The 23,654-nt window shown below is 46.3% G+C and overlaps 6 protein-coding genes and 5 non-coding genes across 11 annotated transcripts; 3 read left to right on the forward strand and 8 right to left on the reverse strand.

Moving 5' to 3' along the window:
* The first annotated feature begins 308 nt into the window (after positions 1-308).
* LOC112899550 (pentatricopeptide repeat-containing protein At1g03560, mitochondrial) lies at positions 309-3,420 on the forward strand. The gene is made up of 2 exons (XM_025968055.1): positions 309-450; positions 563-3,420. Exon 2 carries the CDS (start codon positions 1,235-1,237, stop codon positions 3,161-3,163), a length of 1,929 nt encoding a protein of 642 aa, XP_025823840.1. The 5' UTR covers positions 309-450; positions 563-1,234; the 3' UTR covers positions 3,164-3,420.
* A 668-nt stretch (positions 3,421-4,088) lies between these two features.
* LOC112899551 (N-terminal acetyltransferase A complex catalytic subunit NAA10) lies at positions 4,089-6,918 on the reverse strand. The gene is made up of 2 exons (XM_025968056.1): positions 6,229-6,918; positions 4,089-4,363 (listed from the first exon to the last, which is right to left on the reverse strand). The coding sequence occupies exon 1, from the start codon at positions 6,826-6,828 to the stop codon at positions 6,235-6,237; it is 594 nt and encodes a 197-aa protein (XP_025823841.1). The 5' UTR covers positions 6,829-6,918; the 3' UTR covers positions 4,089-4,363; positions 6,229-6,234.
* LOC112901814 lies at positions 4,771-4,886 on the reverse strand. Its single transcript, XR_003230391.1, has one exon. It is a non-coding gene; the product is annotated as a small nucleolar RNA Z278 (small nucleolar RNA).
* LOC112901813 lies at positions 4,964-5,079 on the reverse strand. The gene has a single exon (XR_003230390.1). It is a non-coding gene; the product is annotated as a small nucleolar RNA Z278 (small nucleolar RNA).
* LOC112901809 lies at positions 5,264-5,377 on the reverse strand. Its single transcript, XR_003230387.1, has one exon. It is a non-coding gene; the product is annotated as a small nucleolar RNA Z278 (small nucleolar RNA).
* On the reverse strand, positions 5,484-5,596 carry LOC112901811. Its single transcript, XR_003230388.1, has one exon. It is a non-coding gene; the product is annotated as a small nucleolar RNA Z278 (small nucleolar RNA).
* On the reverse strand, positions 5,672-5,783 carry LOC112901812. Its single transcript, XR_003230389.1, has one exon. It is a non-coding gene; the product is annotated as a small nucleolar RNA Z278 (small nucleolar RNA).
* A 628-nt stretch (positions 6,919-7,546) lies between the features above and the next one.
* On the reverse strand, positions 7,547-9,854 carry LOC112900002 (sm-like protein LSM7). Its single transcript, XM_025968697.1, has 5 exons — positions 9,639-9,854; positions 9,436-9,517; positions 8,605-8,676; positions 8,195-8,247; positions 7,547-7,835 (listed from the first exon to the last, which is right to left on the reverse strand). Exons 1-5 carry the CDS (start codon positions 9,639-9,641, stop codon positions 7,749-7,751), a joined length of 297 nt encoding a protein of 98 aa, XP_025824482.1. The 5' UTR covers positions 9,642-9,854; the 3' UTR covers positions 7,547-7,748.
* A 1,064-nt stretch (positions 9,855-10,918) lies between these two features.
* On the forward strand, positions 10,919-16,634 carry LOC112899618 (double-strand break repair protein MRE11). Its single transcript, XM_025968154.1, has 23 exons — positions 10,919-11,085; positions 11,207-11,363; positions 11,605-11,746; positions 11,841-11,998; positions 12,193-12,283; positions 12,416-12,535; positions 12,607-12,675; positions 12,809-12,900; positions 12,998-13,100; positions 13,186-13,293; positions 13,376-13,438; positions 13,504-13,575; positions 13,728-13,805; positions 13,886-13,948; positions 14,030-14,093; positions 14,214-14,296; positions 14,778-14,891; positions 14,990-15,067; positions 15,156-15,224; positions 15,316-15,551; positions 15,796-15,877; positions 15,990-16,163; positions 16,298-16,634. The coding sequence occupies exons 2-23, from the start codon at positions 11,341-11,343 to the stop codon at positions 16,331-16,333; spliced, it is 2,118 nt and encodes a 705-aa protein (XP_025823939.1). The 5' UTR covers positions 10,919-11,085; positions 11,207-11,340; the 3' UTR covers positions 16,334-16,634.
* Positions 16,635-16,800: 166 nt separating this feature from the next.
* LOC112899617 (heterogeneous nuclear ribonucleoprotein U-like protein 1) lies at positions 16,801-20,109 on the reverse strand. Its single transcript, XM_025968153.1, has 8 exons — positions 19,865-20,109; positions 18,999-19,762; positions 18,730-18,918; positions 18,509-18,617; positions 18,331-18,389; positions 18,131-18,241; positions 17,368-18,016; positions 16,801-17,056 (listed from the first exon to the last, which is right to left on the reverse strand). Exons 1-8 carry the CDS (start codon positions 19,998-20,000, stop codon positions 16,953-16,955), a joined length of 2,121 nt encoding a protein of 706 aa, XP_025823938.1. The 5' UTR covers positions 20,001-20,109; the 3' UTR covers positions 16,801-16,952.
* An 801-nt stretch (positions 20,110-20,910) lies between these two features.
* LOC112900074 (probable galacturonosyltransferase 10) lies at positions 20,911-23,601 on the forward strand. The gene is made up of 2 exons (XM_025968802.1): positions 20,911-21,474; positions 21,674-23,601. The coding sequence occupies exons 1-2, from the start codon at positions 21,256-21,258 to the stop codon at positions 23,120-23,122; spliced, it is 1,668 nt and encodes a 555-aa protein (XP_025824587.1). The 5' UTR covers positions 20,911-21,255; the 3' UTR covers positions 23,123-23,601.
* The last annotated feature ends 53 nt before the right edge of the window (positions 23,602-23,654 follow it).

Consider the following 23,654-nt stretch of genomic DNA (forward strand, 5'->3'; position numbering starts at 1 on the left):
AGCTCCCAAGCGATATGCAGAACATGATCAGCGCCTGCAAGCCGCATCAGTCGCAACCGCCAGCGGCGCTCCTGCCGCCGCCGAGGCCGGTGCTGCCCGGACGAGCAGCGTTCCCCCGCCTTCCAGGTCGAGATTCGAGACCGGGTGACGAATTTGCATGCGTCTGATCCGTAGCTTGTTCCATGGTCTGTTCCTCCTGTAACCAACCACTAACCTGACTGCATGTCATGTGCGATTGCAGCAAGGGATACAACCTCGCGGCTGGTGGTCAGGAGGAGATGCCAGGAGGAGGACAAGCAGCAGCAGCAGCAGCAGCAGCAGGAGCAAGAAGCGGCGGAGGGAAGCGGCGCCGACGAGCAGGAGAGGAGGACCTTCCTGAGCCTGGAGGAGGCCGGGCTGGTGGAGATGTCCGGCCTCAGCACGCACGAGCGCTTCCTCTGCCGCCTCACCGTAAGTCCAGCCGAGACGAGGCATCGATGGGTGATCCAATGGCGGCCACTTGACTTGTGTGCGTGTGCCGCAGATATCGTCTCTGAATCTGCTGAGGGTGATCTCGGAGCAGGAGGGCGTCCCGATAGAGGAGCTCAACGCCGGCCGCGTCTGCGACTGGTTCATCAAGGACAAACTCAAGAGGGAGCAGAACATCGGCACCGCCGTCCTGCAGTGGGACGACCCTGGCCTCTAGCTTCATCCTAGGGCTACGCTGTTTATCTTGCTGCACGGGAGGATGCAATGCACGGGCTATGGTGGAATAGAGATTTTTGTTTCAGCGCCCTTTGCTGGATGCCATGATCAATGAACTAGATGAGCTTGATGACATGTTCACTTTGTATTCAGTCTTGATCATACCTGTATTCTGTTGTTGCATCACAATACCTGGAGGGTTCCCTTCAGGGTCAACTTCCTTGATATGTATGGTTCAGGCCCTTTTCGGGTGAGCAACCAAAGCTACAAGTTCAGTATTTTTACGAGCCGTGAAGATCACTCACAATTGGATCAAATCTAGTTACGAAAAAAAATAATTTCATGCCTTCTCGTCAGAACTTTCGATTTGGTTTCATGTTTGCAAAATTTCTGTAGCGTCGGACAATTTCCCGGGGAGCAAAATACAGGCAAACTGACACGGACGCAGTCATGGCCTCATGGGGCGAGGCAAACATCAGAAACGCCTGCCCCGCTCATTTCGTCGAACACCTGCCGCGCGTCTCCTCTTTGCCGCCGACGCACTCCTCCGATGCGCCGCTTCTGCCACGTCCCTCGCGGCCGGCGGGCGTCCACCGCGCCCCACGACCATCAGCCACTCCCGCCGCCCGAGTGGATCGAGCCGTACCCGGACCTCGCGGACCCGAGCCCGTACGCCTCCGCCTCGTCCGCGCCGCCCACCCCGTCGCCGTGGCTGCCCCGCGTGATCTCCCTCGTCCTCCGCTCCCCGCCCGCCACCCTCGCCGCCGACCTCCGCGCCTTCTGCAAGACCTTCCTCATCCGCCTCTCCCCGGCCTTCGTCGCCGCCGCGCTCCGGTCCCCGCAGCTCAACTCCTGCCCGCTGCCGTCGCTCCACTTCTTCCGGTCCCTGCCCAACGGCGCCGACCTGCTCGCCCACCCGCAGAGCCTCCTCAGCTGCTACGTGTCCCTCCTCCACTCCTTTGCCCGCTCCAGGGACGCCGCCCCAGATGCTGTCGGTCAGGTGCGGCTGCTCGTCGCCGAGCTGCGAGCGCACGGGGACGCCGTCCTGCAGCACCTCACTCCGGCGTCGTCGGCATCGCTGATCCGCAGTCTGGCCGCACTCGGCCTATCCGAGGAGCTACTGTGGGCGTGGCAGGCCATGCGCCTCGCCGGCGTCGAGCCGTCCAGGCTCACCTACAACTGCCTCCTGGATGGTCTGGTTAACGCCGGCCTCCTAGACACTGCCATCAACGTGTTCGACGCAATGTCCACGGAGGATCGGGTGCGTCCTGACGTGGTTTCCTACAACATTCTCATCAAGGGGTACTGCCGCGCGGGGAGGACACAAGATGCAATGACACGTTTTGCAGATATGCGGGAACATGCAGAGCTCGCGCCGGACAAGGTCACATACCTTACTCTCATGCAGCGGCATTACAGTGAAGGCACGTTTCCACAATGCATAGCACGGTTCCAAGAGATGGAAGAGAGGGGAATGGGGAAGGAGATACCTCAGCATGCTTATGTGCTGGTGATTGGAGCGCTCTGCAAGGACGGGAAACCATTCGAGGGGATGGCAGTGTTTGAGAGGATGCTGAAGCGAGGGTGTCCTGCCAATGCAGCCATGTACACTGCACTCATTGACTCGATGGGTAAGTTTGGGAGGGAGAAAGAGGCAATGGCACTCTTTGAGAGGATGAAAGCCAGTGGAATTGAGCTTGATGCGGTAACATATGGTGTGGTTGTTAATTGCTTGTGCCGATTTGGCAATATGGATGAGGCACTTGCATGCTTCAGGAGTTGTGTAGAGAAGGGTGTTGCAGTGAATGCCATTTTCTATACAAGCCTAATTGATGGCTTTGGAAAAGCTGGGATAGTTGACCAGGCACAGGAGCTCTTCATGGAGATGGTGTCTAAAGGTTTTGTGCCTGACTCATATTGTTACAACGTTCTGATTGATGCATTAGTCAAAGCAGGAAGAACAGATGATGCTTGTGCTTTATACAAGAGAATGGAAGACGATGGTTGTGATCAAACAGTCTACACATATACCATACTCATTGACGGTTTGTTCAAGGAACACAAGAATGAGGAGGCCCTGAAGTTCTGGGACAGCATGATTGACAAAGGAATCACCCCCACTGCTGCAGCTTTCAGGGTCCTAGCCAATGGACTCTGCCTTTCTGGCAAATTCAGCCGGGCATGCAGGATACTGGATGAACTGGCTCCAATGGGGGTGATCCCTGAGACAGCCCATGAGGATATGATCAATGTCCTGTGTAAGACTGGCAGGTTCAAGCAGGCCTGCAAATTGGCTGATGGAATTGTGCAGAAGGGCCGTGAGATACCTGGGAGGGTTCGAACAATGATGATCAATGCACTAAGGAAAGCTGGAAACACCGACCTGGCAGTTAAGCTGGTGCATAGTAAGATCGGCATTGGGTATGAAAGATCTGGCAGCATAAAAAAAAGAGTGAAATTTCAGACCCTGTTTGAGTGAGTTGCCAGTGGTGTTTTCCTCAAAAGTGAGGAGAGCCCTGAGTTACACCGAGGTTAACATCTCGTGCTCCAGGGCCCAGGCTATCTTCCTGAAGAAAGCATCCCCTCCACACAGGATTTTCTGTTGAATCGTTTGGTAGCTGCGAGGGCTAAAGAAAGCTTCACCAGCTTTAAATCGATAAATTATTTTGCTTTTCAGTTTTGTAAGATACCTTTCTCTGATTGCTTGAAGAACCAAACTGAGTTCAGTTTCTTCGATGGCACACCTGTACACTACACCGATACAGGTTCTAGGACCAGAATCTACTTGGGGCAATTACTTCGTTTACAGCCAAAAGGAAAGGTAACTCACTCGATGAATCAGATCTGATTGTCGTAGCGTCAAAAATACGTCACAGAATATGTGAAGCAATGAAGACCTGCTGGTGCTGCTAAGGCACTTTTTAAATTGGTAGCACTCAACATCCAACAGCAAGTCAGAGCTACCCTGCTGAGTGATGGCTGATGAAAAGCTGAAGATAAGCTTCGATCCAGATTTAAATGTGTCGAGTAATGCATGAGATAGAAAGAGGGGGTAATTCTTGTCTGGACCCTGCTGGTGATGACTAATGAAGGGCTTAAGCTACGATTCAGACTTCGAACCCTGCTGGTGATGACTTATGAAAAAATGCTTAACACTTCTATGATACATCACTCCTGAGTGTCAAGTAAGGCACGAGATGAAAGGAGGTAGTTCTTGTTGAGTTCATGTATTCGTTGAAGACTAAGTTGGAGGTAAGTGTGTATCCAAGTAGAATGTAATACAAGAAACCTGTGCTGAACCAAACACCTTAAAAACTGTAATTACCCAAAACACGGTTACCAAATCTTAGATTTTTAAACATTAAGTACCAAAACAGAGACTAGGATACCAACTTTCTTCTATATTGTTGCGAGATCAATTTATTAATCATCAGGTAGGTATGGCATCCAAAATAAGCGACTTGAAATGTCAGTATATTTCCATGCCATTCTCACAGTTTACAGGGACTCGGTCAATGGATTTAAATCATCAACCAACAGACACATACAAACACAAATAATCACAGTACAGGGCCTTTCTGTTCTAATAGGAAAAGAAAGCTACAATCTTTTATCAAATGGAAAGCACAAGATGTGTGCTATCCAATGAGCTCCGCAACTCCTCTCCATAGATTCACTCCTGCACATTGATTCAGATAGTTAGACAATGCTACACAGAAAACTATTTCAATTAATCTACACAAGAAATTGAATATTTAAATTGCAGTCCAATGAACGTCAAAGCACAGCATTACTTCAATTAACAAGAAAATAATTTGTTAGTAATAAAAATGCTGAAGAGGCAATAAGCCAACATTATCTCAGACGTCTGAACTCATGTCATATTAGGTGCTGTTCTCCAAGTAGGTTCTCCCTGAAGCAGGGACTCGGATACACAGCACATCCATTTTGCAGACAGAATCATCACTGAAAGAGTACTTGACCTCTAACCAAAATGAAGGAACATGATGGAGAGTCGGCATGCTAAAAATGGAAGGAAAAAGAGTAGACGCAAAAATTGTCAATAAAGCATTTTTTCCACGCAATGCCTCAGATACATGATTTTGATGTCATGTTATTCACTGCTTCCTCAAGTAGGTTCTCCCTGAAACAGGGACTTGAGTCCACAGGACATCCATTTTGCAGACAAAATCATCACTGGCAGCCAAGTCTCAAAAATTATGCTATTTCGTTGAGCAGATGCAAAAAATTGTAAATGAAGCATTTTTTTCCCCGCAATGCCTCAGATACATGATTTTGATGTCATGTTATTCACTGCTTCCTCAAGTAGGTTCTCCCTGAAACAGGGACTTGAGTACACAGGACATCCATTTTGCAGACAAAATCATCATTGGCAGTCAAGTCTCGAAAAATATGTTATTTCATTGAGTCCCAGTAAAAGGAAGAACATCTCAACAATATGACATGGGCAGTAAAAAAAGGCAAAGAACCCAAAGCACCATCCAAATCAGTCATAAACGAACAATTCTCATGTAGTATGCATCCAAATAACATAGAAACATCTGGCCTCAATTTCAAAACCTCAGTAAATGCCCATGCATCTCATTTGAATATAGGACCCCAAGTAGGTTCTCCCTGAAACAGGGACTTGGAAGTTATCTACATCTCGAATTATGGACAACTCATCATTGGCACATGCAAGGATTTCAAATGAATGCATTCCGCTAATTAAGATACAAAGAACACAACAACAACAAGGAAAGAAGCTTAACAGAACACAGCAACAAACTAAAAATCACCTCAGAGAATGACCAGAAATCTCATCTGAATGTAGGACTCCAAGTAGGTTCTCCCTGACAAGCAGGGACTTGGAGCTATCTACATCTCACACATCAGGAAAATCATCATAGAATAGCAATGAAAACATGCTATAAATAAATGCACCTAAATTTTCTCATAACCTTGGATAATACTGCAATTATAAAGCTCAGTAAAAGCCCATATATCTCATTCCAATGTAGGACCCCAAGTAGGTTCTCCCTGAAATTCAGAGACCTGGAGCGATCTACACCTAAGTTACAGGGCAATTCATCATTGGATTGAAGCAAGTCATATACAGTTAACATATCACTACAACAAACAATAGTAGGTTACTTACAAAGTGATGTGAACGCCTATCGAACTAAAATTACATAACAATGATTGACAGACAGTAACGTTAATATACCAGAAGTTAAACGTAATCTGAGAACAAGCAACTGGAGCCAATTTAGTGAGCAATTTTAGAAGCAATACCATAAGAAACAGTAAGCTTCCACGTTAAACTCACAAGTAACTCTGTGCCTCCATGACTGGGCTTCCTTGAGAGTGAACAGTCTCAAGAAACCAAAGGTGAGGAGAGGCACAATTACTTACTACATTCTACACCGAAACTAAGAATGTAATCCGCCTACCAGCCTAATCACAAGGAAGCATTCGGCAGGAAGCACTAACCAGATGTTACTAGATGACAGTAAATCAAAAGGTAACAAAGGAAAAGCTTACCCCCCGTCAAGTGTTAGACTTCTTATCCGGCGATTTAGAAGACTGCGGAGAAGAACCAGCCGCCGCCGCAGGGGCGTCGTGAGAGCAGCATCCACCGGGGCCGTGGTGGTGGTGGTGATGGTGCTTCTTAGGCTGCGGCTGCCGCAGAGGCTTGCGCATATCGAACGCGTCCTCCCCGTCGGCGTAGTACTTGGCCTCGATGTCGTGGATCTGGTACCCGAGGGTGGAGGTGTAGAGGTTGAAGGCGGCGCGGTTGGACCGGCGCACGTGGAGGGAGACGTACTCGGCGCCGAAGACCTGGTCCATGGCGGCCTGCGCGGCGGACATGAGCTTGGTGGCGAGCCCCAGCTTGCGGTGGGAGCGGAGGACGGCGAGGGAGGTGATGTGGCCGTGGCAGGGCTCAGAGGGGTCCTCCTCCATCTTGGCGAGCACGTAGCCGACGATGCGGCCGCCGTAGTCCTCGGCGACGAAGAGGAGCTGCGGCCACGAGAGCATGTGGTAGAGGTAGTACTTCATCTGGTAGTTCTCCGGCAGGCACATCAGGTTGCACGCCTGCATCGCGAGCAGGTCGTCGATGGTCGCCTGCCGGATGCACACCATCTTGTCCGCCGCCGAATTCTCCCCTCTACTCTCCCGGATGCGGTGGATTTGTGGTTCCCCGGCGAGAAGTGGTGATGGTGAAGCGGACGGCGGCGGTTGCTTGGCCTGTATTAATAAAGGGAGGATCGGGGGAGGCCTTGACCTAACCCTAGAGGGAAACGGGCCGAAACAAGCATGTGGACCGAGGGAGTCTTGCTTATGGGCCGGCCTATGAGCAACAACTCCCCGTGGAGGCAAACTGAAACTGGATACGTACACACTACCTGAGTTTTTTCAGAAGAAAGCACAAAAACATTGACGATCTGAATTCGAATTAAAAAAACCGAAGAAATCACATACATGAGAAGATTCTGGGAACCTGAAACTGTACATAAATGACAGCACAGAAACATTGACGATCTGAATTTAAATGCAAAAAACGAAGACATCACATACATGAGTCGTTTCCTCTGCCGCTGGTGCATAACACAAGGAATGCAGACATGGAAGGCGTCAAAAAAAATTTCTTTTCATAATTAGAGAGCGTCAAACATTGATGAACACAGTTCGTATCCTTGCCAAAGCATGTTCCACAACAATGTGCGGCAAATTGTGCCTACCCATCAATCAAACTGCCCTTAAGCCTCAGGGACATGGAGTGCGTGTGCATGGTGAGTTGGTGACATCTTTGTATGTCCCTCGTTCCAATTTAAAACAAGCACAAAATAGCTCAATAATAGTGTCAGAAAAGAGGCATAAACTTAAGTACTTAGCAAGAATACATTAGCAACAAAGGGTCAACATTTTAAGTTGCACAATGAAATTACAACTTCATCAGCAACGGGTAAATAATACATGAGATTGGAGTTCGTTTCCACTGGAACAGACGGTTCTGAGGGGTGCTTTGAGAGCACGGTTCTAAATAATCGACCAGTGCAAGCTTATGCCCCATCAGCGAGGAAAGGGTTCGCGATCTCATCGGTTCCATCAGTCGGTGAGACCAGCATGACTGCCGTGCCCCTGCACACCTGCAAGGAACAGAAAAGAGGTATAATGTTCAGATTGCAGTTCTAAAGCCCATGAAAAAGCAACATCACATATATCAAAAGAAATTTATTTAGCAGTGACCTGAAAATCATGTAGTTTCTTACTTTTATTCAGGTAACAACAGGAGGACTACTAGAATACTAGTGCCTGAGCCTACTTTGCACTTATTCTTAAAATCGTTCATTGCTAACAAAATGGGTACAAGGTTGTGAGAAGATTAACAATAACACACTTCAACATCAGCACCATCGAGCATCAGCTTCCCTAACGCATCAGTCAAATAATAGAAAAATGACTGAGTACACATGTTAAATCTAATCTGTCAGAAAAGAATACTTACAATGAGGCCAAGCTGTCTGGTTTTCCCAGATAACTTCAACGGGTCATCTTGCTCTACAAAAGAAAATGAATAGATTATGGATCATTCCATTCAGTGCTATAAAAAGAACTTCAACACAATTCCATCTGCATACACAGCATATGAGCTGCAGAAAATAGGCACTATGACCCAGTTCTTTGCAGAATATAAAATCCAATACTTCATTCAGTCTTTAACACTTAGTTGAGTGCTAATGAACAGTTATCTCATCCCTAGCCAGATTTTAATTGAAATATTAGCTAGCAAATGCTAACTGCCCAAAATTATTGAGGCAAAATGTTGTAAAATTGTATCATAAGTCCTAATTCTAGCCAATTTCAATGAGCAAAAACCAGACGTTATACAACAAAACCAAAGGAATCAGACAGTACCTCTTTCGTACTCCACTGCTTCATCTAGCACTAAGTTGAGTAGCTGGTCGTATCCCTTTAAAGTTCCTGTCACTGGACACATGAATATGGTGGCAGGTAAGCATATATAGGAAAGAAACCCAGAGAAGGTACACAAGGGTCCATGTCCATGTATTGAAATCTCTAAAGGAGCTTACGCATTGTTCAGCTACTAGCACAAGAGACAATAAGCCTATTATGTATAGATGAACAATTCCAACATAAAAGGAAGTTGCAAGTCAAGAGATTGTGCAAATGAAAGCAGTAAACATTCCACATGGTAGTAAACTTGGAGCCCACAAAATTATGACAACAATCCTAATTAATTCTGACTTTCTACTTTATCATTTTCGTGTTCTATAAAAACATGTACACAGACAAACTCAGTTGGAGAGCAAGCACGCATTATGTTTTAGAGTAAATTTCACAAAACCTAAGTTTAGTGGCCCAGGTGTCACAAAGCCCTAGGTTTCAACATGCAACACTAACGCCAGGTTTTGTGGTTCACTGACCACAAGTCCAACAAAAATAATTTATTACATGACTATTGGTTTAAACAAATGCCAGGGTTATGTAGCAGATTTTGTGAACTTCACCTGATAACTTACTTAAAACGATTGCACAGCAGCACATGCTAACACAAACACCAAGCGCATGAACATATCACAAGCTGGATAGGGAGACTATCCATAGGATTGTACTTTGACTGTGTTCAATAGGTACATCCTCCTCATGGAGAAGGCGCAAATTTGGGGCACGAAATTGTTCAGACAATTAAAGGAGGAGGGGGAAGGAGGGGGATGTGAAATCAACCTTGCCTGCCGCCGGTAAGCTTCACCTGGACGCCCTTGTCGACGAACTTCGCCAGGTCGAGTGCAGTCTCCTTGCGCCCCGCCTGATCAGGAAACAAACAAACAGCACAACTCAACCTCGCATCACGAGCCAGCCACCACACGAATCTAAAACAAGCGAACTACTACGCGCACGAAAAGGGAAGTCGATGCTTAGTTGCTTACCATCTCAATACTAGCACGCGGCGGAATCCTTCGAGCGAATCCTCCTACCACCGCCTGAGAGCCGCAAATCGCCGGGGGATTCGAGCGGATTTTTGCCCTAGAAATCGATGCGGCCGCCGCAGCTGGGGAACTCACGATGAAGAGGAGAAAGCTGGGGGTTTTGCCCTTCTGCTTTGCCCACCCAACAACCAGGAAAGGAGGACGTGGAAAGTCGCAGCTAACCCGGCCCAGATAAACTCGCAGAGGCATGCGGCCCAACCCATAGCGCCTCACATATGTGGGCCTTTCGTTTCAGGGTCCTATATCCGTTTACGTTTCTTCTAAAGCGTATTTCTGAGTTCATGCTTTTCATCTGCCCTCACTTGTCCCTTCAAAATTCTGAGGGAACCGATGATGGAGAGCGTCATCACCGGAAAAAGATATAGACTTTGACTTTCCGCAAGTGTAGTGCATCACGATCTCTTTGCTAGAGCGGCGGCTATTGACCGCTAGACAGATAGGTAATTTTTTCTCTAACTTTCACATATGATAACCTTACTTTTCCATATGTTATACAGCATAAGGAAGCAGAGAGAACACCATAGAGAGGTGCGGGCATTTCGTCGAATAGGTGCCGCGTACAATAACATTGACTCCCCACCTAACACAAACAAATTTAAAATCACTCTACATGCATGCGGCTGCGCTCCACGAAATGAGAAAACCGCCTGCGACATAGCACAAGGGAGTAGAGACACCATAGAGAGCTGCGAAAAATTCGTCGAATAGGTGCCGCGGGCAATAATATTGACTCTCCACACAACACGAACAAATTCAAAATCACTTCGAACCTATGCGGCTGCGCTCTCCCAACTAAGAAAGTCCCCTACGACACACGAAAATACGAGGTTAACAGACGTGAAAGCCGGAGAAAAAATTATCTACCTGTCCAGCGACCAGTAGCCGCCACCTTGGCGAGGAGACCGCGACGCCTCACACTGGTGGGAAGTTCAACCCTATATTCTTTTGGTGGTGGCGTTCTCTATCCTCGATTCCCTCGAAATCTCGAAAGGAGACAGAAACAACGGGGAGTGAGGGCAGATGAAAAGCGTGAACTGAGAAATACGCTTTAGAAAAACGAAAACGGATATAGGACCCTAAAACGACAGGTCCACATATGTGTGGCGCTATGGGTTGGGCCGCATGCCTCTGCAAGTTTATCTGGGCCGGGGTAGCTGCGACTTTCCCCGTCCTCCTGTCCTGGTTGTTGGGTGGGCAAAGCAGAGGGCAAACCCCCCCCCCCCCCCCCCCCCCAAGCTTTCTCCTCTTCTTCGTGAGTTCCCCAGCTGCGGCGGCCTCATCGATTTCTAGGGCAAAAATCCGCTCGAATCCCCCGGCGATTTGCGGCTCTCAGGCGGTGGTAGGAGGATTCGCTCGAAGGATTCCGCCGCGTGCTAGTATTGAGATGGTAAGCAACTAAGCATCGACTTCCCTTTTCGTGCGCGTAGTAGTTCTCTTGTTTTAGATTCGTGTGGTGGCTGGCTCGTGATGCGAGGTTGAGTTGTGCTGTTTGTTTGTTTCCTGATCAGGCGGGGCGCAAGGAGACTGCACTCGACCTGGCGAAGTTCGTCGACAAGGGCGTCCAGGTGAAGCTCACCGGCGGCCGGCAAGGTTGATTTCACATCCCAAGGATTGATCTGGTCAACTAGTTGAGGTCGAGTCCATGTCTGAAGCAGCACAAACGATGTGAGTTCTTTTGCTCATTAGGTGAATATGTGCTAATCATGGAACTGGTTTTCTGGTTCTGAGGATGACTGCAGCGCACTGCATGGCCTATTGGGTTGTTCTAATTATTTATTTTGTGAATGAACTATATTGTTGCAATTTAAGCAATCTGCATAGTTGTTCCATATTAATGTAACTTTGAGGGCTGCCTGTTCTGTGATGCTGGGTTCTTATTATGTTTAAGTGTCCAATGATGTTGCAGGGAAGGGGGAGGGGATATCAACATGCTCCGGGTACTTGTGGCGACTGACTGCCATCTAGGCTACATGGAGAAAGATGAGATACGTAGGTTCGATTCCTTTCAAGCATTTGAAGAGATTTGCTCATTGGCAGATCAAAATAAGGTTTGTAGGAATGATATATCTGCTAGTACCACTTGTTTTCCCAGCTCTTGTGAGCTCATGGGTTGTTTATGCTTTATACGAAACTGAATTGCAGGTAGATTTTATACTTCTTGGTGGTGATCTATTCCACGAGAATAAGCCGTCACGCTCAACCCTGGTGAGAACTATTGAGATCCTACGACGCTACTGCCTAAATGACCAACCAGTGAAGTTCCAGGTTGTCAGTGACCAGACAGTTAACTTCCCAAACAGGTGAGCACATGAATGTTATTGCTTGATCAATACTTTGATAGTCAATTTATGTATGTTCAAGACAACTTCACCATAAAACTCTTATGGAGAAGTTCGTCACTTTTTTTTTGAAAGATTTAGTTGATCACTTTTTCCAGAGATTCATTCTGATATATGATTCATTCGTTACAAGAAATTTTCTGCTGTATTCTCAGATTTGGACAAGTAAATTATGAAGACCCAAATTTCAACGTTGGCTTGCCTGTTTTCACTATCCATGGAAATCACGATGACCCAGCTGGAGTGGTATGGACATTGTTTTGTTACCCTCTAATATGGACATTGTTTTGTACCCTCTAAACTTTGTGTATTTGTACTGAAATTATGCCTATGATGGGATGTCAGCTTTCTTTGAAACATTTATGCTTCTTGTTGTAGGACAATCTCTCAGCCATCGATATTCTTTCGGCTTGCAATCTTGTAAATTATTTTGGAAAGATGGACCTTGGTGGCTCTGGTGTTGGCCAAATAGCAGTTTATCCTGTACTCATAAAAAAGGTGCGCTACTTCAACTCCAGGAAATGACTTATGTTTAATATGCTAACTTCATTGCTTTTCTATTATTTCAGGGCATAACTTCAGTTGCGCTTTATGGTCTTGGTAACATTAGGGATGAACGACTAAACAGAATGTTTCAGGTGCCTTTCCATCATTTTTTTCCTTGAAATAACTTCTTGCCAGTTAAACAAGAACACTTTTTTGATATTGCAAACATTTACATGCCACCTTTTTGTTATTATTTGTATCATGTTTTGTTTTTGAATACTTCAGACACCTCATTCAGTACAGTGGATGCGGCCTGGAACTCAAGATGGAGACTCAGTATCTGACTGGTTCAATATATTGGTTCTTCATCAGAACAGGTGCGCATAGCAAGTTAAAACAACAGAGGATTTATTTTATTCATTTGGTCCTACATCCTGCTTACTGAAAATCAAATTTACACCGAAACTCACATAGGATAAAGACAAACCCTAAAAGTGCCATCAACGAGCATTTCTTACCACGTTTTCTGGACTTTGTTGTGTGGGGCCATGAGCATGAATGCCTTGTTGATCCTCAGGTAACAGCTTGGGGATTTCAGTTTTTACATTTCATGATTTAAGGGAAACTAACTGTGCACTTGCCTTCTAATAAACTATTTACAGGAGGTCCCTGGGATGGGTTTCCACATCACTCAACCAGGCTCATCAGTTGCGACCTCCCTGATAGATGGGGAAGCAAAACCAAAGCATGTTCTTTTGTTAGAGATCAAGGTCTTCTTTCAAGACAGAACTTTCTTATTCATGTTGAATGTGCTGTTTGTAGTTTTTCATTCCTTATATGTTTTGTAAATAGGGAAATCAGTATAGGCCAACCAAAATACCTCTCAGATCTGTCAGACCTTTTGAATATGCTGAGGTATGTCTTTCTCATATTTCATGCTTCTTGTTTTAGTTAGTGAATCTTACAGTTTAAATTTGTAGGTTGTGTTAAAGGATGAAGCAGATGTTGATCCCAACGATCAGGCCTCTGTGCTTGAACACTTGGATAAAATTGTGAGTGCTTGTATCCATTCTGTTTTTGGATCTTCACAAGTTTCTTAAGAAACATTAAAGAGTAGTCTGCTTGTTATTTTCTCTAGTCTGCCCATATGTGTTGTCAATTGTAAGTGGATTTTCTTGGGTTTCGTATTACTGAATTGCTTCAGGTGAGAAATTTGATTGAGAAGAGTAGCCAACCAACAGCCAGCAGATCAGAGTCCAAACTTCCATTAATTAGAATTAAGGTAATAAAATGCAGCGCATAATTGGGTGCAAAGTGATCAAGAAAGAAAAAGTATATGACAATGCTCATATTGTTTTGCAGGTAGATTACTCCGGGTTTTCAACAATAAACCCACAACGTTTTGGTCAGAAATATGTAGGAAAGGTACCTAAATCACTAATTTGGTACTACTGAAGTGTCCTGTCTCAATCCTACTTGGTTGAACTTGTTTGATGATTTTGCAAGGTGGCAAACCCTCAAGATATTCTCATTTTTTCAAAATCTGCAAAGAAGCGTCAGACTGCAGGAGGTATTTCTTTATATTTTGGGAGAAACAGTGCATCTGATATCTATTGATTGAGAAAAAAAGCTACAAATGACCTGTTTATTTTCTTATTGATTTATTTTTTAAATTATGTCTATCTTGTAGACCATATTGATGATTCTGAGAAACTTCGTCCTGAGGAACTAAACCAACAAACAATTGAAGCTTTGGTTGCAGAGAGCAACTTGGTACTTATGATACTGCACATACCTCTTTGGCTCTGTCTTTGAGGATGGAATAAATGTTGGCCTCTAATTGTGCAAACTAAAAGCAAACATCTAATCTTCTTAATAATCCCCACACGAATTAGGAGTTGAAATGTTTTCTGTTAGTGCAGCATATCAATTCACTTTCATTTGGAATGTAATTTTAATGCCCAGAAAAATGCTTCTAGCTAGGGCTAGGAGCCGCGTGGGTAGGCATGAATGCCCCAGTCAGTATTTTGATGAAAGGCATGTCTGTTCAGGTCCTCTCACAATGTATGACATATTCTGGGTTACTGGGTACATGCCTCATTCACGATGTGCTGTAAAGAGGATTTCGTTTTATGTTGTTTGCAATTTTTTGTGAATCTATTGGCTATTTTTCATCATCTATTTGTTTTCTGCAGTCATTATATGTACTTAAAATATAAGCTTTATAATGGCACACATTTCTTCTTGTTTTCAGAAAATGGAGATTCTTCCGGTGGATGACTTGGACATTGCTTTGCATGATTTTGTGAACAAGGATGACAAGATGGCATTTTATTCATGTTTGCAGCGAAATCTTGAGGAAACCAGGGTATAATTCCCTAGGATTGTGAGGTGTTAGCTTTTAGTTCTGGATGCCAGAGAAGAATCATGCATCTAATCTACAAATCTTGATAACAAATTTTGCAGAGTAAGTTGAGTTCTGAAGCAGATCAATCTAAAATCGAGGAAGAAGATATAATAGTCAAAATTAGTGAGTGCATGCAGGTATTTAAGCCTTCTACAGTTGTACTATAGTTATCCAATAATGTTCTGTCTCAAAAAGGTGGTTAACAAGTCCCAATCTAAAATCTAGGACCGTGTAAAGGAAAGGTCCCTTCGCTCCAAGGAAGGCTCACGGTTCACGTCAAGCTCTCAAAACTTGGTTGTTATTATCTTTGAGCATTAAAATTCCTTTTTCTTTATGTAATATTTTCTTTCCTAGAAAGCTTATAACACTTATGATATTCATCTAGGATACTGGAGGCAAATCCGTTGCAGCTCTAAGCAGCCTGAACTCCTTCACTGATGATGAAGACACCAGGGAGATGCTTCTTGGTGCAAGATCAACTGATGTTGGCAGAAAATCATCTGGATTTACTAGACCTTCCAAAGCTAGGACTGATGTTACTAAACGTGGGGCTCCCAAAAGGGGCAGGGGAAGAAGCACCAGCTCAATGAAGCAGACCACTCTTAGTTTCAGTCAGCCGAGGTTGGTTATTCTAACCATTAGTCAGTTGTCATCTTTCTTTTCAGCTTTGAACCTTTGAAATTCAATAGAATTTTGTGTTACTATGGAGAATGTAGTTATTCAGCCAGGACCAAATAGAATAGCCATGCCAAGCCTAATTTTGCAGGTGCCCTGATTTTCAGGCTGCAGCCAAGCTAGAATGCTCTTCTTTTGGGCGAAAAAGCTACTTCATTGCTAAATTTACTAACATAGCATCCATTTGCAGGTCAAGTACCGTCATCCGCAGTGAGGAGGTAGCATCCTCCTCAGAGGAGGAAGCAGATGCAAATGAAGTTGTTGAAAATTCAGTATGTCTGTTTACTCAATTTTTGTTGGTGCAGGTGCATGTAGATATTATGGACTGCCTTATTTTCCTGCCAAATGATCTCATCATCTGTTTTTATTCTCTAATGCTCACAGGAAGAGGAGAGTGCGCAACAAGTCGGGCGTAAAAGGGCAGCTCCTAGAGGCAGAGGCAGAGGTCGAGGTTCTACTGCGAAGAGGGGGAGAAAAACAGATATTGCTTCCATCCAAAGTATGATGAGCAAAGATGATGATGATTCAGAAGATGAGCCGCCCAAGAAAGCTCCTCGGGTGAGTGAATCACCTCACTATTCTCAGTTCGCATACTGTAGCTATCTCCACTGTCATGCAAAATTTTGTGCATTTTAAAGAAAACATATTACGTGAAATGAGTTGATTAATTAAAAAATTTTGTTGTTTCGCAGCCCGCCAGGAACTATGGGGCTGTCAAGAGGAGATGATCTTTTAGGAAGTTCTTGGCTTCTTGCCCTTGAGAATACAGGCTAGGGTTTGTGAGTTGTCTTAGAAGAGCCGGCTAGCTTGCATCTACATGGACGATGGTTTGTTTTGCCGGTGAACTAACTGTACCTTTACACGCTCGAGTGTATCGGAATTATACATGCTTATAGATGCTAAATCCCAACCGTTGGATTGTACATGTCATTCATGTCACGCATGAATTTTGACCAGGGATGTTGGAGGGTGTTCGTCAAAGCTCGCCTGCGTGTGTATATATTCCATAATCCATCGATGTTGTGCATATTTTTGTACGAAGTTCTCGATCGACTGCATGGCACTCAAAACTTGCACAAAACATGCTATGCTTGAGAAGCATTCATGTGTAGCTATGTACATAATCATCTGTTAGATTTCACAAGGAAAAAGCAAAAGGATCGAGCATCCACAAACATGAAAATCCTCAACAAGATGATCCAACGAACTGCTAAATCTTAAATGTGTAGTTATGTACATAATGGCAGCAAAAAGGTTCCCTAAAACCTGAAAAGGATGAAATCAGACATCCCTGTGACTAATGCATCTCGTGCTCTCTTTGCAAAACAAGTGATAGCTACCATGAAGCTAATTCTGACTCCGCCATTGATTCATGTGGTTTGGAGCAGAACAGTGAGGAAGCCAGGGAGTGGGAGGCGCTGCTGGAGCAGCACACGGCGGGTAGTGCACATCTGCCGTTAGTTGAAGAAACCGTTAGAACATTGCTTCTATGTTTGACAGCATATTACGGAAAATCAAAATCAGATCAGGGTGCATCAATGATTGTTAAATTCAGGCAAAACCATGTAACAAGGAAACTGAATGGCAAGTGAGCTAAACAGACGACTCTATCAAGATGACTGCTAATGTGCTAATGGAATGAAACTGTTGGTCTAAAAACGTCAATGGTTTGCAAGCATAAGTTTTGAACCTAGAAATATACCAAGTATAATTATAGGTAGATTATGAACTGGACTAACAAGACCACATGGTGATCACTTACCAGACTGTTGTCCATAGGGCCTGCAACTGTCAGAACTCCATGAAGAAGAACTATATTGATTTGGCAACCACTGAGCAACTGGCTGTGAACTATATGCTGGAAGAGTTGGTGGTGGCACCTGATGTGGCCTCCCAATCAGATTTGCAGCTGCATAGCCAGGGACCCCATAGGCTTCAGCTGACCCAGGTGCCTGGTAGAGGTTCCTATTAGTCATGGGAGCCTGAATACATTGGTGCATCTCAGGGCTATAAGGATTAGGATTGTACGGGCTCGGGTTCCTATGGGATCCACATGTACTCTGTCCATAAGCAGGAAGTGGGGTACTTTGGTAGCTTCCATGCAACTGATACTGGTTTGAGTTACTCAGATAGCTTGAGGGCATCTGATATTGGTTCGGAGCACTTGGGTAGCCTGAATGAAATTCATGTTGGTTTCCTGTTGGACTCTGAAACCTCTGAACACTAGATGGTGCCTGTTGCTGCGTTGTGGTGCCCATAGTATGCACACCTGTGCTGAAAGTAGCAGCACTTCCAGGTACCGTGCCACTATAACTTCCATATGAATTGGCCATTGGTGGGTGAATGTTTGCCATGGATGACCTTGCCCTAGGATCAACTGGAGCAGCAGTCGCTGCATATGTTGAGTTAGCCTGTAAGCACACAGAACATCAGAACACTACTGTATTGCTTTGCATATTGACACTGATCATGATGGCACAAAACAAAAGAGAAACTATTTCAAAATAACAATAAAGGCACCATACATTTTGGTTACTGGAATTGCCACAGCTTGGGGTCCCGGTTCTTGGCAGCACCCGTTGCATCTCAAGTAGGTTTCTCTGGGCCTCATCCCTAGAAAGCTCTGTAAAAATTACCTGAAAAATGTTTTAAAACACAGTGAACTAAGCAAGCATTTGAGAGTAGTCAGAAGATGCAGTACAATAATACCAAAATTTGAGTATACCTTGTTAAAAGGCTCCTTCGAATCAGGCATATCCCTTGAGAGCGGCAAGATAAAATTGGCTGAATAGGGAATGTACGGTAACTGGTAAGTGTTGGATGTATAGACACTAAAAAAAGTGAAGCTGGACGGCAAACATGTTACTTGAGAGTAAAGTAAAGACGTGCATATGCCCAGGTACCTGTCATTTCGTTAACTGCTTCAGCTGGCACTTCCTTCCCCATCTCATCGAATTGCTTTGCTGCCCTGGATTTCAGTTCACTTGGCGGTGGGAATACGACCACAGCAGTCTGTTGCATACAAAAGTGGCATTACACATCTTATCAACCAATCCCGCGCTAAGACTTGCTAATCCAACCACCATACAGAAAATGGGATATTCTTTACTCTTTTGCATCTTACCTTACGGTAGTTGGCAAAAGGCCTCAGCTTGCGAATACGAGCATTCTTGTAAACATTTGTTTGATCAATGATAAAGTTGCGACGGGTGTTTGCAGCCCTGGTCAGCAATTTGTTGAAAATCCATGTAGCACACTCCATCAACCGATCAAAACGCTCACCATAGTTGTTCTTACGCAACAATCCTGGCACCTGCAATGATCAAGGCTGTCAAAAACTGAAGAGGCAGCAACTAAAAGAACACCATTATTGCCACGAGAAGGAAAACCAACCTTCATTTGCTCCAATGCAAGGTTAGTCCCGAGAAGGATAAAACGTTTCTCCGGATGCTCCTTGACCCACTTCTCTGCCCATGTCGACTTGCCTGAAGCTGGGAGACCAACCATCATCATGACCTCACATTCACCCTGTTCAAACAAAGGGCCAAATACTGCATTCCCATCAGCAAAAGCCGAGGCCCAGGGCTCATAACCATCAACTGGCTCCAGCCCATCCTCCCTGCTGAATAGCATCTCCACGACAATATTCTTCAGCAGGACATGGGGAAAGAGCGCGGATTCCCATTGCATCGGCCTCACAGGGGCATCAACCAAGCCAAGCCCCTTCTCACCGGCATCGAAATGCTTCGCGATACCAAGCCACTCGCCGTTCCTCGCGAACCCGATCGACGCCATGGGCTTCGAATCGAGGTCCACGGCGCAGACGACCGTGTCCCCGACCCCGAACCTGACGCCGTAGTTGGCGAACCGCCGCTGGTGGGAGAACTTCCCCGTGCCCCCGAACCCGAAGCTGTGGTCGGACTCCCCGAGCGCCCCCACGGGATCGTCGCCCCTGGAGACGCCAATGCGGCAGAGGTGGCGCTCCTCGGGGGCCGCGAGGTCCATCTCCACGGTCTGCTCGGAGACGATTCTGCACCCGAAGCAGTACCTACCGCCGCCCCTGGCGCCCACCGTCGCGCGCGCGCCCGACCAGCAGTAGGCGAACCCGCCGTCGTGCAGCGCGCTCCCCTGGAGGCCGCCCCCGCCGACATCGAAGTCTGGATGGACGAACGCACCGCGGCGACAGCAACGGTTAGAGGCGCGATTAACGAAAATGAGAGTGCCGAGGAAGACGGGGTGTCAGGTAAGTGTGTGCGTACCGAGATCGCAGTCCGCCGGGTTTAGCTCCACGCGCGGCGGCGGCGGCGGCGGCTTTGCGGTGTCCTCCTCCGCTTCGGGGTCGCGCCGGGAACGCTTCGGCGGTGGCTGCGCGGCCTCGCCGTCCGGGGTCGCCATTGGGTTAGGGCCGGGGCTGTCGCGTGTCGCCGTGTCGGGTTTACGGGGGGAGACTTGGGAGAGGGAGGAATCGCTGCCACGGTTCAGGCTCGACTCGACGCCTCCTCTCCTGCGGTCCTGCCACGTCGGTAGCGGTCTAGCGGTCGTGTACTCGGATGAATAGTCCAGTCGTTACGGCGGCGACCGTGATGTTGTGTTGGGCTGCGATACGGGCTCACAGATGGGCCGGCCTTATTCCCCCATGGTCGGTGCAGCAAAATTTTAAGTTTTCTTACCGACCTAGTAGACACTAATTTTTCTTTTTGTGTGTGCTGTTATTACCAAGATTAATATATGAATTAATTATACCAAATATTAAATATAGCCATGTTAAATCTAAATTCATACACAAGTAAAATTGAACCAAGGTTAAAAAAAGATTTTTTTTCGTTTTTAGATATTATGATGGAGCGGCTTGGTAGACGGGGTTGAATTCTTTTACGGCTAATTGTTTGTTCGACTTTTAGAAGATCATAATAACATGCCTATCTTCCTACAAATTTTAGTGATGTTTTTCTCAATTTTTCTGCCGGTTACATTGTTGAAAGCTCTGTCAAAGGCAAAAGAACGATAATGTGATAGGTATTAGACATGGTTTGTAATAAAGTAGCATCTTCATTATTTACGTATCTTTTGCTACAGTTTGTAAGCTGGCTTTATAAACCGTTTCGATGTCTTAGTCTGCATCTTTTAACTGGAAAACAATGGAAGGCACATCAACAGGTTAACAGGTTTTACCCTACAGATTTGGTAATTTCTCTACTTGACAACCAAAATGGTCCAGAGTTAAATAGGCAAGAGACATTGTCAGCGTGACCATTCTTACATGCTGCGATGCGATCTGCCTGGTGAAATACTCTGCTTCACCTGCACGGCGCGGCGGACAGCAGCATCGACGAAGCGGCGAGCCAGCAAAAGGCAGCCGCGGTGACTTGTCCCCCCTGGATCTGCACGGCGTCTGAGCCAGGCGGGCGGGCAGCCAGATCAAGTCGCAGAGCAGTCAAGCAAGGCACGTCGGTCCAAGAGCGAGCACGACGCTGCCCGGCCGCGCCGCGCGACGCGAGATCTGAAAAGGGAAATCGAGCAGCTCGCGCGCGCGCGCGGCGGTTAGCGGCGCGTCTCGGATCTCGGCGCGGCGCCTCCCGCCCGGCCAGTGCGGCGAGAGCAGCGGGGGCGCGGGCGCGGGCTCGGGACCGCCCCCCCCCCGCGCGATCCGATGAGGCGGCGGCCGTTCCTGGAACAGCGGCGACCGTCGTTCAAGCGCCGGTGGCAGCAGCGGCCGTGGTGGGTGCGCCTCGCGCTCTCGCTCCTCCTCGCCCTCGCCTGCGTCCTCCTCCTCGCAGTCCTTCTCGGCTCCCCCGACCCCGGCGCCTCGCCGTCCATCTCCACCGCCTCCTCCGGATCCGAGGCCACCTCCTCCCCTCTCCTCCGTCAGGTAACCACGTCGCATTTACCGCATTGCAGGGATCGTCTCGCCATCCGAGTATTTGACCACGAGCAAGCCAATTTTAGTTAGTAGCCATTACACTTGCTAAATCCGCTAGCTTTCTTAGTGTCTAGTGCTAGATTTTGCGGAAAGATAACGAGTGCGCTATCGAGTAGCATCTGAAAGTTTTCAAACCTCTCCTGTGCAGAGATCTTACCTGGGGGGCATCACGGATGTTCTCAACATGACTGACGAAATGCTGAGCGCTCGCTCGTTCTCCAGGCAGCTCATGGACCAGATTTATCTAGCCAAAACCTATGTCGTCGTCGCGAAGGAGGCCAATAACCTGCAGTTTGCGGCGGAGCTTAGTGCCCAGATGCGGCGGGCGCAGAGCATCCTCGCGCACGCTGCAGCCCACGGGGGCACGGTGCTGGAGCAGGAAGCAGAGAAGGCGATCAGGGATATGTCTGTGCTGCTCTTCCAGGCGCAGCAGCTGCGGTACGATAGTGGCATCACAATCATGAAGTTGAAAGGCCAGATTCAGTCTCTAGAGGAGAAGTCGAAAGCTGAGGCAGAGAAGAGCACAAAATATGGGCAGATTGCTGCTGAGGAGCTCCCGAAGGGGCTTTACTGCCTTGGTGTCCGGTTAACCATGGAATGGTTCAAGAATTCTGAGCTTCAGAGGAAGTTTTCGGATAGGAGCCCAGCAGTGCAGAACAACCTAAGGGATAACAGCCTCTATCATTTTTGTGTCTTCTCAGACAACATCCTTGCTGTTTCAGTTGTTGTCAATTCTACAGCTATAAATTCAAAGCACCCTGAAAAGATTGTCTTTCACCTAGTTACCGATGAGTTGAACTATGCTCCAATGAGGGCATGGTTTGCCATGAGTGACTACAGAGGGGTCACTGTGGAGATTCAAAAGGTGGAGGACTTTACTTGGCTCAATGCATCATATGTTCCTGTTCTTAAGCAGCTGCAGAACACTGCTACTCAGAAGTTCTACTTCTCTGGCAGTGGTAACCGCGGAACACCAATTAAATTCAGGAACCCAAAGTACCTATCCATGCTTAATCACTTGAGGTTTTACATTCCAGAAATATATCCTGAATTGCAGAAGGTGGTATTTCTTGATGATGATATTGTTGTTCAGAAGGACTTATCCGAACTGTTTACTATCAACCTCAATGGTAATGTGATGGGTGCTGTAGAAACTTGCATGGAGACATTCCACAGGTTTCATAAGTATCTTAACCATTCCCATCCCCTAATCCGTGCTCATTTTGACCCTGATGCTTGTGGCTGGGCATTTGGTATGAATGTGCTCGATCTTGTCGAATGGAGGAACAAGAATGTGACAGGTATATATCATTATTGGCAGGAGCGCAATGCTGATCATACCCTATGGAAGCTTGGGTCTTTACCGCCTGGGCTTCTTGCTTTCTATGGTTTGGTTGAAGCACTGGATCCCAAATGGCATGTCTTGGGGCTTGGCTACACTACTGTGGATCCTGCTACTATCAAGGAAGGGGCAGTGCTGCATTACAATGGAAATATGAAGCCATGGCTCAAAATTGGAATGGAGAAGTACAAGAGCTTTTGGGATAACTATGTGGACTATTCACACCCTTTGATTCAGCAGTGCTTCATGCGTTGATTACTGTGTATCAACATTAGAAATTTTTGTAAGCAGCCTAGTAGAAATGTTCCAAGTAAATGCTGCAACTGCCACACGTAAACATTGTACTTAGACCAGTTGGCTTCGCTCTCAAGTTATAATCTTTGAAGAAACATCAGTGGCTGTTTATAGCATCTGTAGTTGATGAAGTACAACAATCACATATACCTCCAGCCACAGGTAAACAGCACAAGAGCTAAGATTGCGATGCAGTAGGCTGCTACTTGAACCACATCCACTACTTACATTCATAACTGCAACCGTCAATGTAATTTTTTATTTTTTATTTTTTGGGTGAGACAGAAGCACAGAATGGAGATGATGTAGAATTGATTCAAAATTCTTGAAGTGTTACAAGTTTTGAGTTACATATCCATAATTATTGGATGTTAAGACAGCAAAGCTTTTCCTGTTTATTTATACATCTTGAGAAGTAAAGTTGCCATATCTCATTTGCACCTCTACCTGAATTTGTTTTGTCTTTCTTGCTGCTCAATGTTTTCACATCTTG

Source organism: Panicum hallii, chromosome 7, assembly GCF_002211085.1.
Source record: "Panicum hallii strain FIL2 chromosome 7, PHallii_v3.1, whole genome shotgun sequence".
Classification (NCBI taxonomy): domain Eukaryota; kingdom Viridiplantae; phylum Streptophyta; class Magnoliopsida; order Poales; family Poaceae; genus Panicum; species Panicum hallii.